The following is a 14563-nucleotide window of genomic DNA, read 5'->3' on the forward strand; positions in this document are numbered from 1 at the left end:
CCCTCCAGCATCCCTGTCCTCATGAGGCAGCTGACACACAGGTCTGGCTGTCCCTGGTGGAAGTGGCAGCTGTGTGTGCTTGGGTGGGCAGGTGTCTTGCTAAACACTGGTCTGGCACAGGTTAGCTGGGAGCTGTTTGAAAGGCTCAAAGCCCTGCACAGGCTGCAGCCCAGGTACCAGGTTTGCTTGCTGGGCTCTGCGTCGAGAAAAGCATGCACTGAATTGTTGGGGGAAGCTGTTCTCAGCAGCATCAGCCCTCTTCCTTGAGAGGTGACTGTGGGCAGCTGAGCTGGGCCTGTGAGCAGACACTGGCTCCAGATGCTGTCTTATGGACATCCCATATTCCCCGTACAGCAGCTGCATTTTCCTTAGGAGAGGACAGACATCTTCTCCTCTTGAGGTTTGGAAGAGGCAGGAGTGCTCCATCATGAGAGCAGTGCCTGGGTCTGGGGTTCACATTAGTGGGGAAGACCCCTCTGTCCTTGATGGTCCCCCAGAGAGCCCCTGTCATGGTGCCTGGTGGGTGGTCACTTCCTGGACCACCAAGCCTGGCAGTAGTGGTGCAGCCCTGCTCTGCCTGTCACATGGTGGCACCAGCTCTTACCTTTCTCTTTTGCTTCCGTAGGCCTGGAGAGCGTGGACCATTACCCAATCCTTGTGGCTGTGACGGGGATACTGGTCCGGCTGCTGGTGGACACTGATGTTCAGGGGTGAGTGGCTTTTGCCTTCCAAAGCACAGGGTGTGTGGCATTGCTCTGGGCACTGCAGTAGTGCCATGGGAGGTGTTGCAGGACGACGTGGGTGCATGGAGACTCAAGCAAGGAGAGGCAGATGTGTGTGGAGCAGGTAGAAGCCAAAGAGCTTTGTGTCCCTGCAGCAGCTGCATCCCAGTGCTCCTGCTGGGTGCAAACCCCTTTCCTGTGGTGGTGGAAAACCCTTGTGAGAGTCCCTGTGAGGTGCTGTACTGGCAGCACGTGTGCACCTTCCTCCTCGGGATGGGGCCTGGCTCTGTGCCATGGGACAGCTGCTGTCGGAGCTGCTGTATGTGAAAGAGCTGTGCTGATGTGGTGACACAGGCAAAGTGCTGCAGCACACGGGGATGGCTGGAAGGGGGTTCATTAAAACTTCTTTGCCCTGGACCCATCTCAGGAAGGCACCAGAATGTGTGCAGAGTGCTCTGGCTGCCCAGACCTGTGGCACAAAGGTGAGACAAGTGCTGTCCAGGCATTTTGGTGATTCTGATTTTAAGATGAAGCAAATCTTGTCTTTATGGTAGCCAGTTACTCAAAGAGGCAGCACTGACGGAGTGATGTGGCTGGACAAAGCCACAGCTGACCTGATCATTTATGTGTGTCTGTGTCTGCTTGTACCAAGTCCTGCAAATAGACTTATTCTGACACTCTGCAGCCCTGCCTTTGCTGTCTCCCATTGTCATTCGGAGGTGTCTTGCCTGGTCACTGTGTGCTGTGGGTTGCTGTTGGAGATAGGGCTCTCCTGTCTGTGCTGTACATCCTGCTTGTTTTCATGTTGGAGAACACAATAATCTCTGGCTCTGCAGAGAGGAGAGTCCCATCTGGCTGAGCATCTCAGCCCTGCAGCCAGTCTTTTAGCTTCTTCTCTCAAGGGCTCAAAAGATGTACACAAATATATCTAATTATAACCTGCCTCCCGTGGCTGCTGCACCAGTCTTACAGCCCCAAGTGTGACAACGCCAAGCATTGATCAGTGGCCTTTCTGGGCTGGGAACAGGGGGGAGTTTTGCTCACCGCCAGAACCCTGCTCTGTGGAAAGGGCAAACATCATGAATTTGACACCACGACTAGACATTTCTTCCTGGAGGAAAGGAAGGAGGTGATAAAGCTTTATCCTGCATACCAGGCAGGATGAGAAGTCCTTCCCTGACACTGTCCCTTAAACATCTTTCCCAGGTCAGGTCACTTGTAGGGTCAAAATGGGAAAGGGACGTCCCTCAGTTTAGCAAACTCTGAAGAGCTCTGGGGACATGGTAGTGTGATGTCAATCACATCCTTTCTAGCCTGCAGGGACTCCTGGAGAGACAGAAAGCTTCCAGACTGTGTGCTTTCCCTGAAAAGCCAGTTGTGCTTTGTGAAGCCCGGGCAGCCATTGTCCCCTGTCTATCAACAGCATCCTCTGTGCCTTGGGCTGTGCAGTCACAAACCAGAGGCACTGTGCAGGTCTCTGACTGATGTTCAAGGGCTTTGCAGTCGCCTCCCTGGGCACTGGAAAGGAGAAATAAATACAAAATAGGGGAATGATGCGTGAAAAGCGTTGTGTCCTTAAGGTGGACCTAACTGAGCAGGAGGAACACAAGGTGGAACAGGAGGAAGCCCAGGAAAAAATATCTATAAACCAAAATGCTTCTCTGTGATTTTGCAAAGCCATGCACTAAACCTGAGGTTTGATGCATCAGTGATCTATAAAAGGCAAGCAAACGTTGCAGGGGAGCCATTGAGGTCAATCAAGGCAAAAGAACTGAAGCTGGTGGCTTAGAGACCCTCTGCTAATACCTAAACAGAGGGGATGGGCAGTCTGGAGGCAGAGACCAGCGTGGCCAAAGGCAGAGTGCCTCAGATGGAAGGCAAAACTGAACACCCCACCCTGTTTGCAGCACTCTGAATTGAGGACTGGGTGTTGCAACCCACTGACAGAGCAATTCTACTCCATGCAGGCACACTGTGAAATGGCAAACAGAGGTGGGATGGAGAAAACCAGCAGGTGTGAGAGCAACCACTGAGGCTTTTCTGCTGCCTTTGCATTCCTCAAGGGCTCAGCCCTGGTTTGATCCTGTGTGCAAAGCACCATCACCACGGGGTGCTGAAGACTGGGTGGTGCAGCTGGGGTGACAGTTGCCCCAAAACCAGGGAGATGATATGTCAGTGATGGAGGACAGTGATAGCCCAGAGTACAGCAATGGGAAGCATCTGTCTCCAGGTGCATGAGTAAAAGGATGGTTTGTGGAATGGAAAAGGAGAATTCAAACCTTCCTCGGGTCTGTATATTCCCACGGAAGGTGACTGTGTTGCTGCAAGGAGGAACTGAAGTGATTTAACTATGTAACTAGGCCCTACAGAGCAGACCCATTTGTGTGAACTCGTGGAGACAACTTTCCTTTTGCCTTTTGCCTTTCTCCCTTCCTCTCAGCAGCAAGCAGGATAACGGGATGAGCTTTTGTCCATTCCCAGAAACACTCTGCCCAGGCAATGCTGGAAGCAGGTAGAAATCTCTCCCAGGTCCCATTTGGTAACTCCCAGATTGCCAGAAGTCATTAACAGAAAGTTTTTCCAACCCACATTTGCAGGAATGTCCCTGTGGGAATTACCAGGGACACTAGCTGTTACCCTGACTGGTTCCCTGTGAGAAAGCTGTGCCCCAGAGAATGAGGGACCTCGGGAGACTTCCTTGGCTTGGCTGTGTTTTTTCTGGTCACCTCCAACCCAGTAAGCAGACACTGTACCAGGTACTTGGTTGGAAGGTGCTGCAAGCTCTTCTGGGAGTGGAGGAATGAAGTCCCATTTATGGGGCCAAAACATTCTGGTGGGGAAGGGTGGGAGTAAGGAGGATCAGGGCCCTGCCAACTCATCCAGCCACGTTATCAGGCTGCAATCAGATGCCTCATCTGCTCCTTTCCCAGCACAGGACACTCAGCCAGGCATCAAGTCCTCTTGCTACGGACTCCTGGCATCAAACAGAGCCATAAAGCACAAGGCAAGGGAACATTGCCCAGGCCAGGCTGTGGTGAGATGGTTGATCCATCGTTTGCTGTAGTCCCTGGATGCAGCAGGCTGTGCTTTTGAGAGAGCAGAGATGCATTTCCTTGCTGGGTTGGGCAGGACAGGCTGGTGCTGCTCATGGTGAGCCAAAGCTTCAGTGCCCCCCTCCCAGCCCTCGGGTCTGACAGCACTGAGCAGCACTGCTTTGGAGAGTCTCAGTGGCTGGCAGGGCTGAGGAGGCAGAGATGTCCATGTGCTGCCTGTTTGCCAGGCCCTAATGACTGAGCGGGGAGGAGAGGGAAAGTAGGATCTGGCAGGCTGAGCCGGGAGCTGGGCTGAATCCACACCACAGACCCTGGCTGCCTCCAGCCAGTATCATCCCCCCCTTTGTCTGCTTGCTAAATAATTGAGAAGATTTTCTATTAAGCCTCCTTCAGAGTGAGCTAATGGAGCAGCATTGGCCAGAGCTGGTGTCAGGATCCTGGCAGGAGCGAGCACAGGGGAAGGGGTGAGGCCAGAAGGTGAGGCTGTGGTCCCCTGTGTGTGAGGGCACACTGTAATTAGGGCTGGGCATATAGGTTAGAATGGCCTTTGTGGGAAGTGAGTGGCCACCCTGGGCTGGGGATGAGCAGTGTTGTGCCAGGGCTTGGCCACTACTCTGCTCCTCGGGCTTCCCCCATGCCCCATGGACACCACTGGCTCAGAGGCAGGGGCATGATGCTCTCAGGGTGAGGGTTGGAGGCACCTTGGAGGCAGACTAAGCAGACTCTGCTCAGTTACCAAATGGTTTTGGGATCACCTCTGCTGGAAAGGTCAGGAGATCCCAGTCTGCAGGTTCCCGAACAGCCTATGTGCTCAAGCACTGCTGGGACCCTGGGGATTTGGCTGCTTGCTGTGGACATGGTAGTTCTCTGCAGTCCTGTAGGACCCTGTAATTACTGATCAATTAAGCACTAATGTTCCTTCAACATGTGTTGGTGAGTGAGCTGTGGTGGAAGGAGGGGCAGGAGCAGGCATTTCATGGACCACTCAGTCTAAAGGAGTCCTTGCTGCCTTGCTCTAAAGTCTCAGAAGATGGGTGGCAGCCCAGTCTTGCAGTGTGTAACATATTGAGGCGAGTGTGAGCAAGAGCACAGAAGAATGACTAGCTCAGACATAGGTTTCATGGTTAAAAAAGGAGTCTGGTCTTGCAGTTTTTACAAGCTGCCAGCTCCAAACGCTGTGTCCTGAGCAGTGAGACTGCCAGGGCTGGGCTCTCCCAGTGCCTCAAGGCTGTTGGGCACACACTGGGAGGCAGGAGCAGGCATTGTGCTGGCCAGCACCAGGCTTTGCTGCTTTGAGCTCTTTGGAAAACTGTGAGCATCATAAGGAAAGGATTCAGGTCCAGCCATGTTCATCATCTGTCCAGCCCCAGTGGCAGGAGGACAGGACAGGACTGGCATTCAGTGCACCCACATTGTCCTGGCTGAGGTGGGAAGTGCCAGGGGAGACAGGAGTCAGCATTGAATGCTGGTCCCCAAAGCTAATCCTTATCCCAAAGCTAGTCCTTGTCCCCATGCATGCTGGCATAGGTCCCTGTGTGCCAGGGCTGCTGTGCTTTGTGCTGACCCACTGCTTTACTCTGCAGAGCCAAGGAGCAGGAGGGTGGTTTGGTGGGAGCCGGGGCTGTGATGGTGCAGATGGCTGCTGAGAGAGGACAGGGTATTCCTCGGGGAGCATCCATTAGGTTTCTCAACTCCTGCCTGTCAGAGAGGCTGTGCTCCCAGCTATGTTTTTCCTTGCTGAGATGTTCTGCCTTTCAGGCTGGTTAATGAACTGCTTCGACAGTTCGAACCGCCCTCCCCTGCTCATTGGAGCAGCGGTGTGGTGTGGGATCCTTTCTAAGCCTCAGGAAGGTGTGAAAAGCAGCAGCAGGATTTTCCATGGTTAAAGGCAATGGGATCCCTCGGGGGCAGCACTGATACAGACCTCAAATATGCTGTTCCCAGCAGAGCAAGGCTCAGCCTTCCTGCAGGGATAGGAGAATTGCAGGCTGTCCTGGGCTTTTCCAGGCTGGTGTGTCCCTGGAGAGTCCCTGAGGGCTTTTCTTACACTCCTTGGCCTGAGCTTTCCCTAAGCTTCAGTTGTTACCCTCAGCTGAGGATGCAGGTTTGCATCCCTAATGCCTGGGAAGCTGGTATTGGCACCAGGGAAGGGGAAGGTTTGCAAGGAGACTGACAACGATAGAGAAAGCAAGTGGGTAACACTCAAATCTGGGTGTTAGAGCCTGGAGCAGCACTTCACTTTTCCTTTTGGAGGAAGATGTGGTGCTTAGATGTGGCAAGTGCTCTGGCATGGGCTTAGCACTGTCTCAGCAGGCACGGGTGGCACTCGAGACAGTGCCCTGGTGTGGTTTAGACCTGGGTGCTCTCACCTGGATCTCTTCTCTTTCCCAGACATTCCCAGGTCAAATTGAAACCATCCTTCCCATGGATCCCTGCCTGGGTGCAAAGCCAGAGGGTGGCAGCACCTCATCTCCACCCTCAAGGTGTCACTCACCTCTATGTCTGACACCTCGTCACCCCCTGGCAGCCCCCGGTGTGGCCAGCACGGTGTCCTGGGCTCCTCAGGACACTGTGCTAACACGAGGTGACAGGGCCAGCAGTGCTGGGTGTGGGGGAGCAAGGGCACAGCCTGGCAGGGCCTGTCACTCCACATCCCGTCACCTTGGGGGCCGCAGGGGCACGGATCACGGATCGCATGGAGCTGTGCACAAGGTCAGCGTCAGGAGCAGTGCTGGGAGGCTGCAGCTGTCTCAGGATAGCTGCTCTTCCAAACACTGTCCCCTCCTTGGATGGGTGAGGGGTTTCTGACAAGTGCTTTAGGCACAGTTGGGTTTTTGCTGGGAAAAAAGCTGCTTGTTTCCTGGCAGAAAAAGTTGAAGGATGTGTGCTAGTGCTGTCCCAGAGCCACAAGGACCTTCCCCTCCCACCAGTCACAGGGCTGCCAGTGGCTCTTGGGACCGGGACACTCAGCCAAGATGGGGTTGCAGGTTGGGTGCAGTTCTGTGAAGGGTCCTGGTCCCTGTTGTTTCTGAGCTGTGCTCCTGCCTGCAGGGTGACCCCAGCCTCCCCTGTGCTGCACATGACAGCCACATGCTCCTGCTTCAGCTGTGGATGGGATGCTGGTGACCAGCAAATGGGTAGGATACCCTTATTCCTCTGTGGGATCAGACAGGTGTTTTGGGGGGCAGAGCCAGTCCCTATGCCAGCGCAGGTTACAGCAAGTCGGGGGTCTCCATCGGCAGGGGACATTGGGACTGAGACAAAGGCAGGGCCAGCCCCCTCCTGAGCGGTGCCTCTCCCCTGCATCTAAACCCTGCTCATCCCTTTTGGGGTCTGGATGTGCCCTTGTGTCAGTCAGTGCTGCTCCCTCCTGATCTCCCAGGCATCACTTTGGGGACCTGCCCTCCAGGGAAAAGCCTCCTCTCGAAGCAGCCCCAGGCCTGCTCAGCACATTTAACCCCCTCACCAAGGCCACCCAAACGCCATTTGATGGGAGGAGAGGCTGTGAGCTTTGTGCCAGACCAGCAGGAATTCAGGGCTCCCTCAGACCCCAGACTCCCACTGCTGTGCCCAGGAGCTGCGGGGTGGCTGCAGGCTGCTGCAAGGGCAAGGAGACACTCAGCCCAGTGTGAGCTTAAAAAAATAGGCATTTTTATTCCAATGGAACTAGAGAATTACGACCCAGGAGAGGGGAGGATTACTCACATTTATCGATAGGCTGATTAGGTTACTGCCTAAATAGCTGTGCTTGAGCAGTGTCCGCCTCAAGGAGAAGCAGCGCAGGAGCGTGGCGCAGCAGAGACCTCATTGTCCTTGGTGGCACGGGGAGCTCTGAGCAATGCGGGCCGGGGCGCTGTGTCGCGTCACCTAATCCTGCCTTCACTATTTACAGCTCCTCGGGAAGCAAAAGCTTGTAAGGTTTGCTTGGCTGCATGGCTGGGCGGGCGCTGAGCTCCATCCCCCCTGTGTGGCCACGTTTGGGGAGAGGGTGTGTAGCCCCCCTTGTGATGGGGTCATGCTCCCCCTGCTCCCAGCCATGGCATGCTGATAGGGACTGGCACAGGCTGGGAGACAATGGTGGCATTGCCATCCCCAGAGGCCCTGTCATGAGTAAGGACAGTGTCCCACATGTCACAGCTGTTCCTTGGCCTAGGGGTTTGTGGCGGCGGTGTCAGATTGGGCATCTCATGACTGGGGACGTGGCAGATCCCCAGCCCCAGGGTCACCATTAGGGAGGGTGGGTGCCCAAAAGAAGGGGGGTTTCTCCAGCATGCTGGGTTCATCAGCATTACCCTTGTGCTAACGAGACTGTTGCCAGTGGATTATGCAAGGAGCTCTTGCTGGGCACCAATGTGCCTGTGACCCAAAACCCACCAGGAGTCCATGGCTGAAGCAGTTGTGGGTGGTGATGGTCACTCCCATGGGTCGCACTCAAGCCAGGAACTCGGGGTGCCCAATAATCCTGTTCTAGCAGCGATGCAGACCAGCTGTCACGAGGCCCTGGTTCTTCTCCCAGCTCTGCCCCGCTACGACACAATGGGGGTGTCAGAAAAGACAGAACTGATGGACTCTGTGTCTGACTTGAGCTGCAGGACTTTGGGGTGCTTGGGGTCGGGGAAGTCCTCACCGAGGGCCAGGCGGATCTTGCCGTTCTGCGTCTCCCTGATGGGCTCGAGGAAGGCGACGTGCTTGTTGGCACCGGCCCTGCGGTTCAGCCCGTCGGTGGCAGGGGGGGTGGTGCTGAGGATGGAGGACTGGGCGCTGCACTCCTGCGGGGGGCTGAGCGGGGCCGGCTTCTTGCAGCAGGGCAGGCAGCGGCACGGCGTGAGGTACAGGTAGATGATCACCAGCACCAGGGTCACGATGCAGCCCAGCAGAGTCGTGAGGCCAGTGTTGAAGGTCTCCCCGGCCGGCTTGGGGTACTGGACGGTCACGTTGAACTCACACAGCCTGCTGAAATTGTGGGTGCTCTTGGTGAAGCCTACGTAGACCCCCGAGTGCCAGGGCTTGGCCACGGCGATCCTCAGGCTGCCGTTGCGAAAGACCTCCAGGGAGCCGTCGCTGTTCCCCGGGTGTTTGATGGGCTCGTGTTGAGGGGAGATCCACATGTAGGTAGTGGTCGAGGACGGCAGGCTGGTGTTACAGGTGAGCAGGATGGGCTGGTCCACCATCACCTTGAAGGGCGAGAGGTGCGCGTCTTCAGGGCCCACCGAGCAGTTCTCAAACATGGGGCTGTATTTGTGTAACTTAATCAGGGACCGGGGCACATTGCCAGATACCTTGCAGGTGTGTTCCTCGAAGAAATCCTTCACAGAGCTGAATCCTCGCTGCTTCCAGCGCTGGAGCATCAGGTAGAGCGGGCAGCTGCACCTGATGGGGTTGTTGTGAAGGTACAAACCATTCCCGATGTTTTCGGGCAGAGCCACCAGCACCTCCACAGGGATGCTGCTCAGGCAGTTGGAGGAGAGGTCCAGCGTGCGGAGGTTGTAGATCCCCAGCCCCTGTACCGCATGGAAGGGGAAGGTGGTCAGGTTGTTCCAGCTTAAGTAGACTTTCCGCAGACCGCTCAGCTTGGCGAAGGCGTTTTCATCCACCCGCTTGATGTGGTTGTTGTAGAGCAGCAGCTCCTCCAAGCTCACCAGCGCCTCGAAGTAGTGCGTCTCCACAGCGTGCAGGTGGTTGGAGGACATGTCCAGGTGCCGCAGGTAGGAGGCATTGTGGAAAGCCTGCGGAGAAAGGTCCCGAATCTGGTTGTGACTGATGTGGAGGGCCTCGAGGTGCGGGAGGGCGGCCAGCCAGCGGTCGTGCAGTTGGGTGAGGGCGTTGTGGCTGAGGTCCAGCGTGGTGGTGGTGGACGGCAGTGCCTGGGGCACATGCTGCAGCGTCTGCCGGCTGCAGCTCAGCAGGTCGGAGGTGCAGATGCAGGCGGAGGGGCAGAGGCGGGACTGCGGGGAGGCTTGGTGAGCGCGGCCGGGGGCACACAGCTGGAGCAGCAGCAGCAGCTTCGCCACCCGCGGCCAGATCGGGTCTGCGGTCACCGGTGGGGACATTGTGGCGGGCAGGAGCCCCTGTGCAGCCTGGCAGCACAGCCAGGCTCGATGAGACGCGAGAGAAAGCGTGTCGCCGTCCCCCCTGCTCTCCCCCGGTGCTGCCTTGGTTCTACCAAGCATCCAGAGACGCCCCTTTGCACCCCGCGAAGGAGGATCCCGATTCCAGCCGTGAGGCTTGAAAAGAGTTAAAGGGCGGCATCGCCCTGCCCGGCTCGGCCGCGGCTCACCCGAGGCTGCCCCGTACCTGTGCTCCGGCGGGCCGGGGGCTGCGGGGGGACGGCTGAGAGCCGCCGATCCGCATCAGGGAGGTTGAGGCGCTCCGTGTCGGGCTGTGTGTGGGCGCCTCGCTGCCTCCTGGAGCTGCGCATCCCTGGAGTGCGAAGTTTCTCAGCGCTCAGCGCCGCCGGGGCACATCTCCGCGCTCCAGCCTTCGGGGAGCCCCGTCCGGGTCCCTCCCGGGCAGCACCTCCCGGGAGCCGGGCGCGCTGCGGGAGCGCGGTTCCGCGCCTGCCCCTATTTAGGCGCGGGCGGTGCGCGGCGAGGGGGCCGGGCGGGATCCCATTGGCCCCGGCGCGGGGAGTGGTGGCCGCGGCGGTGGCCCCGGCCCTCCCTGCGAGTGGGCAGGGCGAGCGCAGCCCTGCGTGGTCGCTTGTCCTCAGGGGAGCTCAGGGCCGCTCCGGCCGTACCAGCGAGCAGCCGCGTCCCTCCCGCCGGAGAACGGCAGCTGCGACCGGCTCTAATCCGTAAAGCGGCTGCTCCGCCACTGCCCAACCTCTGGGAGGATGCTGGAATAAACCCGCCCTGTCGTCTCCTCTGGGAGCCCCTCGTGTTCCATCCTGCGCCCAGGCTGGGAGTGGGGATGGCGGTCACGCCCGCAGTGCTCCTTATCTCCCAGCCGTGGTCCTTCCCTGCGCGCATCCTGACCACCTCCTGCACAAGCTGGTGGGGACCCCCCAGCACCCTCAACCACGGGGTGAACAAACAGGATTGCCAAGCCCCGCAGGGTCGCCACGGCAGAGGAGGGAGGAGCCGTGGGCTGCTGGTGGAGAGGGGGTGGCCACAGGGTGAAGGACACGCAGGAATGTCATTATCCAGAGCTCAGGCGGTTAGTGGGAAGAGGAGAGATGGGGAATTGGTTTCCATTAGGGCAGCAAAAAGCTAATTTGGCGGCTGCGGCTGCTGCGAGTCAAGGGGCTGTTAACCCCCTGCGCCCCGGCTCAGCCGGCGCCAACGGGCTGTTCCCTCACTCCTCCTGCCCCTCCTGCCGCTGGAGTGGCTGGGCCTGCCCCTGGGCCAGCCACGGAGCCAACTCTGCTACTTGCCAAGGGCCATGAACGGGCCACGGCACTGATGCCCGATGGAGACACTCATTAAGGTGCCCTTCATCCCTCCTGCCCGTCCCCGCTGAAGCCAGGAAGAGCCACGACTGCTCCCTCCTGTCTTGTGGGGGCACCTGCTTGCCCTGGGGGGCACCCTGAGCTGTCCACTTGGTGCACGGGGCCACAGCCCCCGGGGTGAGGCTGCTGCGGGACATCTCCCCTTCTCTCCTGCGGGGCTGTGACCCAGGGCAGCGCTGGCAGCTCCAGCCGCCCCGCGGCTCTGTGGGCACCAGCGCGAGGGCTGCAGCCTCAGCAAGTGCTGATGCACCATATCGATCGCCGGAGCCTCCCAGTCGAGGCTGACAGAGGAGGAGGAGGGTGGCTGCTACCCTTTGGCTGCAGTTGGGCATGTTTCCCTGGCTCTCAGGGACTGGGGGGACCACCAGCTGGGGATGCAGCCGGGTGGCCTGGGCCCGCAGGGTGTGCTGTCTGTGATCTGACTGTGTCCCTTGGCAGGGCCGAGCGAGCGACAGCGGTGCTGCTGGCGGATCCCTGCTTCCAGCTGCGCTCCATCCAGTACCTGCTGGGCCACGCTGAGCCCTCGGCCCTGGCAGCTGCTGCCCCGGCCACGGACAAGCGCCATTTCTCCCTGCACACCTGTAAGTGCCGGCACTGCGCTGGGAGCTGGGCTGTGCTCACCACCTGCCCACGGCTGGGCTGGGAACGGGGCTGCTGGTGGTGTCTGTGTCCCCTGCAACATGTCCCGGCCCTTTTAGTCCTGGGGACAGGCATCCTTGACCCTTATCCCCCAGCAGGGCACTTTGGATGGGGATGTGTCCAGTGCCTGCTTGTCAGCATTTCTGTCCCTCTCAGTGCCCAGTGTCCAGCCTGCTGTCCCCAGCACGGGGATCCTTGTCCTGGCTGGTCCCCAAGGAGATGCAGCCCCCCTTCATCACCCAGACACCTCAGGGCAGCCCGAGGGTCCCATCCACCCCACGCACACCCACTCTGTCCCCCCAGACACAGAGTACATCAGTGCTGAGGAGCTGGCAAAGGTGGAGAAGATGCTGAGCCACCTGAGTGAGGAGTCCAAGCAGGCAGCTGCCACCACACTGGTGAGTGTCTCCTCCCCCCAGCCCTGTCTCCATCCTTGGCAGCAGCCCTGGCTCTGGCACAGCTGCCCTGAGACACAGAGCTTTGTCTGCCACATTAACTGCCTGGTGACCCCCGCAGCCCACCAGCGAGGAGGACCTGTGCCCCATCTGCTACGCACATCCCATCTCTGCCATTTTCAGGCCCTGCTCCCACAAGTCATGCAAGTGAGTAACTCCCATGCCTGACCCCCACCAGGGCAACTGCCAGCCCCCAGCTCCCCTGTGCCATGAGGGTGGGGGGCTGATGCTCTTTTCTCCTCTGTCCCAGAGCCTGTATCAACCAGCACCTGATGAACAACAAGGACTGCTTCTTCTGCAAGGCCACCATCACAGGGGTGGACGACTTCACCAAGCCAGCCAGCTCATAGAGCCCAGCCCTGCCCCACAGGCTCCCCCAAGCTGACGGGGGTGGCCCCCCCACCCCATGCTGGTTTCTCCCCAAACACTTGCCCTGCTCAGGGCCATGGGACCCTCACCCAGAGGGCCGGGACCCAGCACGGGGCTGCAGCGTGGGGCGGGGGGCTGCAGGGTGGGAGAGGCCAGCATCCCCTCGCCTGGCAGCCTCTCTGCCCCGTGGGCCATTCTCAGGGAGGGGAGCCCGAGGCTTCGGCTCTGCAGCAGCGCTGGGAACACGTGGCAGCCCCAGGGCAGTGGGGCTGGGCTGGGCGTTTGGGCTGTTAACTTGCCCCTGGCTGGGGGCTGACTTCATGAAATGCAACATTAAATTATTCTTCCTTATGTGGTGCCTTGAGACACAGGGAGGGGAAGCCAGGCCAGCCCTGGCAAGCGACCTGGTGTTTGGGCCATGCTCAGGTAATGCTGAACAGTAAATGGAAATATAAATATTTAATCCAAGGAGGGCTGGGGCCGCAGGGTGCTCTGCTACATGATGATGCGCGGCTCTGGCACAGACTCGGCGATGGATTTGTGTGGCAGCACATTGGCCCCGTTGAGGTAGAGCTCGTCGTTGACGATGACGTCCTCGCCCAGCACGGTCACGTTCTCCATGCGCACCTGCCCGGAGAGGCTCCGTCACACCTGCCCGGCTCAGGCCCTGGGCTGTGCTCCCACTCCTGCCTGCAGCACCGGCACATCTCTCCTGCCACAGCCTGAGGAGGCGGGAGGGCAAGAGCTGAGCTTCAATACCCTGCAGGGGTACCCAGGGCCTCACCCACTGGCCCACGGAGCAGCTCCAGCCCACGATGCAGGACTCCAGCCAGGAGTGGGAGCGGATGCGGGCCCCCTCCAGCACGGTGCAGCGTTTGATGCGCACCCCGTCCTCCACCACCACGCCGGCCCCGATCGTCACGTTGGGGCCGATGACACAGTTTGCCCCAATCTTGGCGCTGGGGTCCTGGAAGGAAGATGGGCTGTGCCAGGGTTGGGAGGGCAGACAGAGCTCTTGGCACAGCCCAGGCCACTCGGCCAGTATGGGGACAGGAAGGCACAGCTCGAGGATGGCAGTGAGGAGAGCAGTGGGACGACGCGGAGAGCCCATATGTGCCCGGGGCTGGTGTGCTGGGGGCTGGCACTTACCACCAGCACGTTCCCTACAACACCGGGCCCCGAGTGCAGCTTCTCAGGGTGCTGAGCCCGCAGCGCCTGCAGGTACATGCACATGCCCGTGAGGAAGTCCTTTGGCTGCCCAATGTCCATCCAGAAGCCTGCGGGGACAGAGCCGCGGTGACAACCCCCAGAGCAGGGGTGGCAGAGCAGGCAAGACCCCCCGATGCTGCCTGCACTGTGCACAGGGCCTTACCCTGCAGCTCCATGGCATAGAGCTGCCCGTCCTGCGCCATGGCCGGGAAGATCTCCTTCTCAATGGAGGTGGGGCGCAGCTGCAGGGACAGGAAGCAGGGCTGAGCAGGGGGCCCGGCCCCCCAGCCTGGCCCAGCCCTGCACCCCGGCTTGTACCTGGATGCGCTGCAGGATGCCGGGGTTAAAGATGTAGAGCCCGGCGTTGATCTTGTTGGACACGAAGACGCGCGGCTTCTCCACGAAGCGGCAGATGCGGCCGGTGTCGGCCTCGCACACCACCACGCCGTACTTGGCCGGCTCCTCCACGCGGGTCACCACCAGCGAGCCCTCGCCGCCGTGGTGCCGGTGGAAACGGGCCAGCGCCTCAAAGGGGAACTCGCAGATCACGTCGCTGTTGAGGACAAAGAAGGGCTCCCCGTCCTCGGCCAGCAGGTCCCGTGCCAGTGCCAGCGGCCCCGCTGCCCAGCCGGGAATGACCCCGCGGGGATGCGGTGAGCCCAGTGCCCG

The 14563-nt window shown here is 59.4% G+C and overlaps 3 protein-coding genes across 5 annotated transcripts in view; 1 reads left to right on the plus strand and 2 right to left on the minus strand.

Annotated features, from left to right (window-relative positions):
- RNF123 (ring finger protein 123) overlaps nucleotides 1-13036 on the plus strand; it is a 55325-nt gene extending 42289 nt beyond the window's left edge. For all 3 annotated transcript variants that reach the window (XM_027700658.1, XM_027700657.1, XM_027700656.1), the window contains exons 35-39: nucleotides 626-710; nucleotides 11661-11803; nucleotides 12165-12259; nucleotides 12378-12463; nucleotides 12567-13036. In XM_027700658.1, coding sequence (XP_027556459.1) covers nucleotides 626-710; nucleotides 11661-11803; nucleotides 12165-12259; nucleotides 12378-12463; nucleotides 12567-12666 — 509 coding nt within the window. In that variant the 3' untranslated portion in view covers nucleotides 12667-13036. The remainder of the gene's footprint in view (nucleotides 1-625; nucleotides 711-11660; nucleotides 11804-12164; nucleotides 12260-12377; nucleotides 12464-12566) is intronic.
- Nucleotides 7282-10304, minus strand: AMIGO3 (adhesion molecule with Ig like domain 3). Its single transcript, XM_027700663.1, has one exon. It carries the CDS (start codon nucleotides 9943-9945, stop codon nucleotides 8302-8304), a length of 1644 nt encoding a protein of 547 aa, XP_027556464.1. The 5' UTR covers nucleotides 9946-10304; the 3' UTR covers nucleotides 7282-8301.
- An 89-nt stretch (nucleotides 13037-13125) lies between the features above and the next one.
- Nucleotides 13126-14563, minus strand: part of GMPPB (GDP-mannose pyrophosphorylase B) — a 1855-nt gene continuing 417 nt past the window's right edge. The window contains exons 4-8 of the mRNA XM_027700669.1: nucleotides 14213-14528; nucleotides 14058-14136; nucleotides 13835-13962; nucleotides 13470-13652; nucleotides 13126-13312 (exon numbers count right to left, since the gene is read on the minus strand). Coding sequence (XP_027556470.1) covers nucleotides 13181-13312; nucleotides 13470-13652; nucleotides 13835-13962; nucleotides 14058-14136; nucleotides 14213-14528 — 838 coding nt within the window. The 3' untranslated portion in view covers nucleotides 13126-13180. The remainder of the gene's footprint in view (nucleotides 13313-13469; nucleotides 13653-13834; nucleotides 13963-14057; nucleotides 14137-14212; nucleotides 14529-14563) is intronic.

This window comes from Neopelma chrysocephalum, unplaced genomic scaffold (assembly GCF_003984885.1).
Source record: "Neopelma chrysocephalum unplaced genomic scaffold, ASM398488v2 Primary Assembly neopelma1_147, whole genome shotgun sequence".
Lineage (NCBI taxonomy): Eukaryota > Metazoa > Chordata > Aves > Passeriformes > Pipridae > Neopelma > Neopelma chrysocephalum.

Excerpts from the sequence above, each read along its gene's own strand:
- AMIGO3 (XM_027700663.1), bottom strand. The coding sequence starts at position 9,945 with ATGCTTGGTAGAACCAAGGCAGCACCGGGGGAGAGCAGGGGGGACGGC.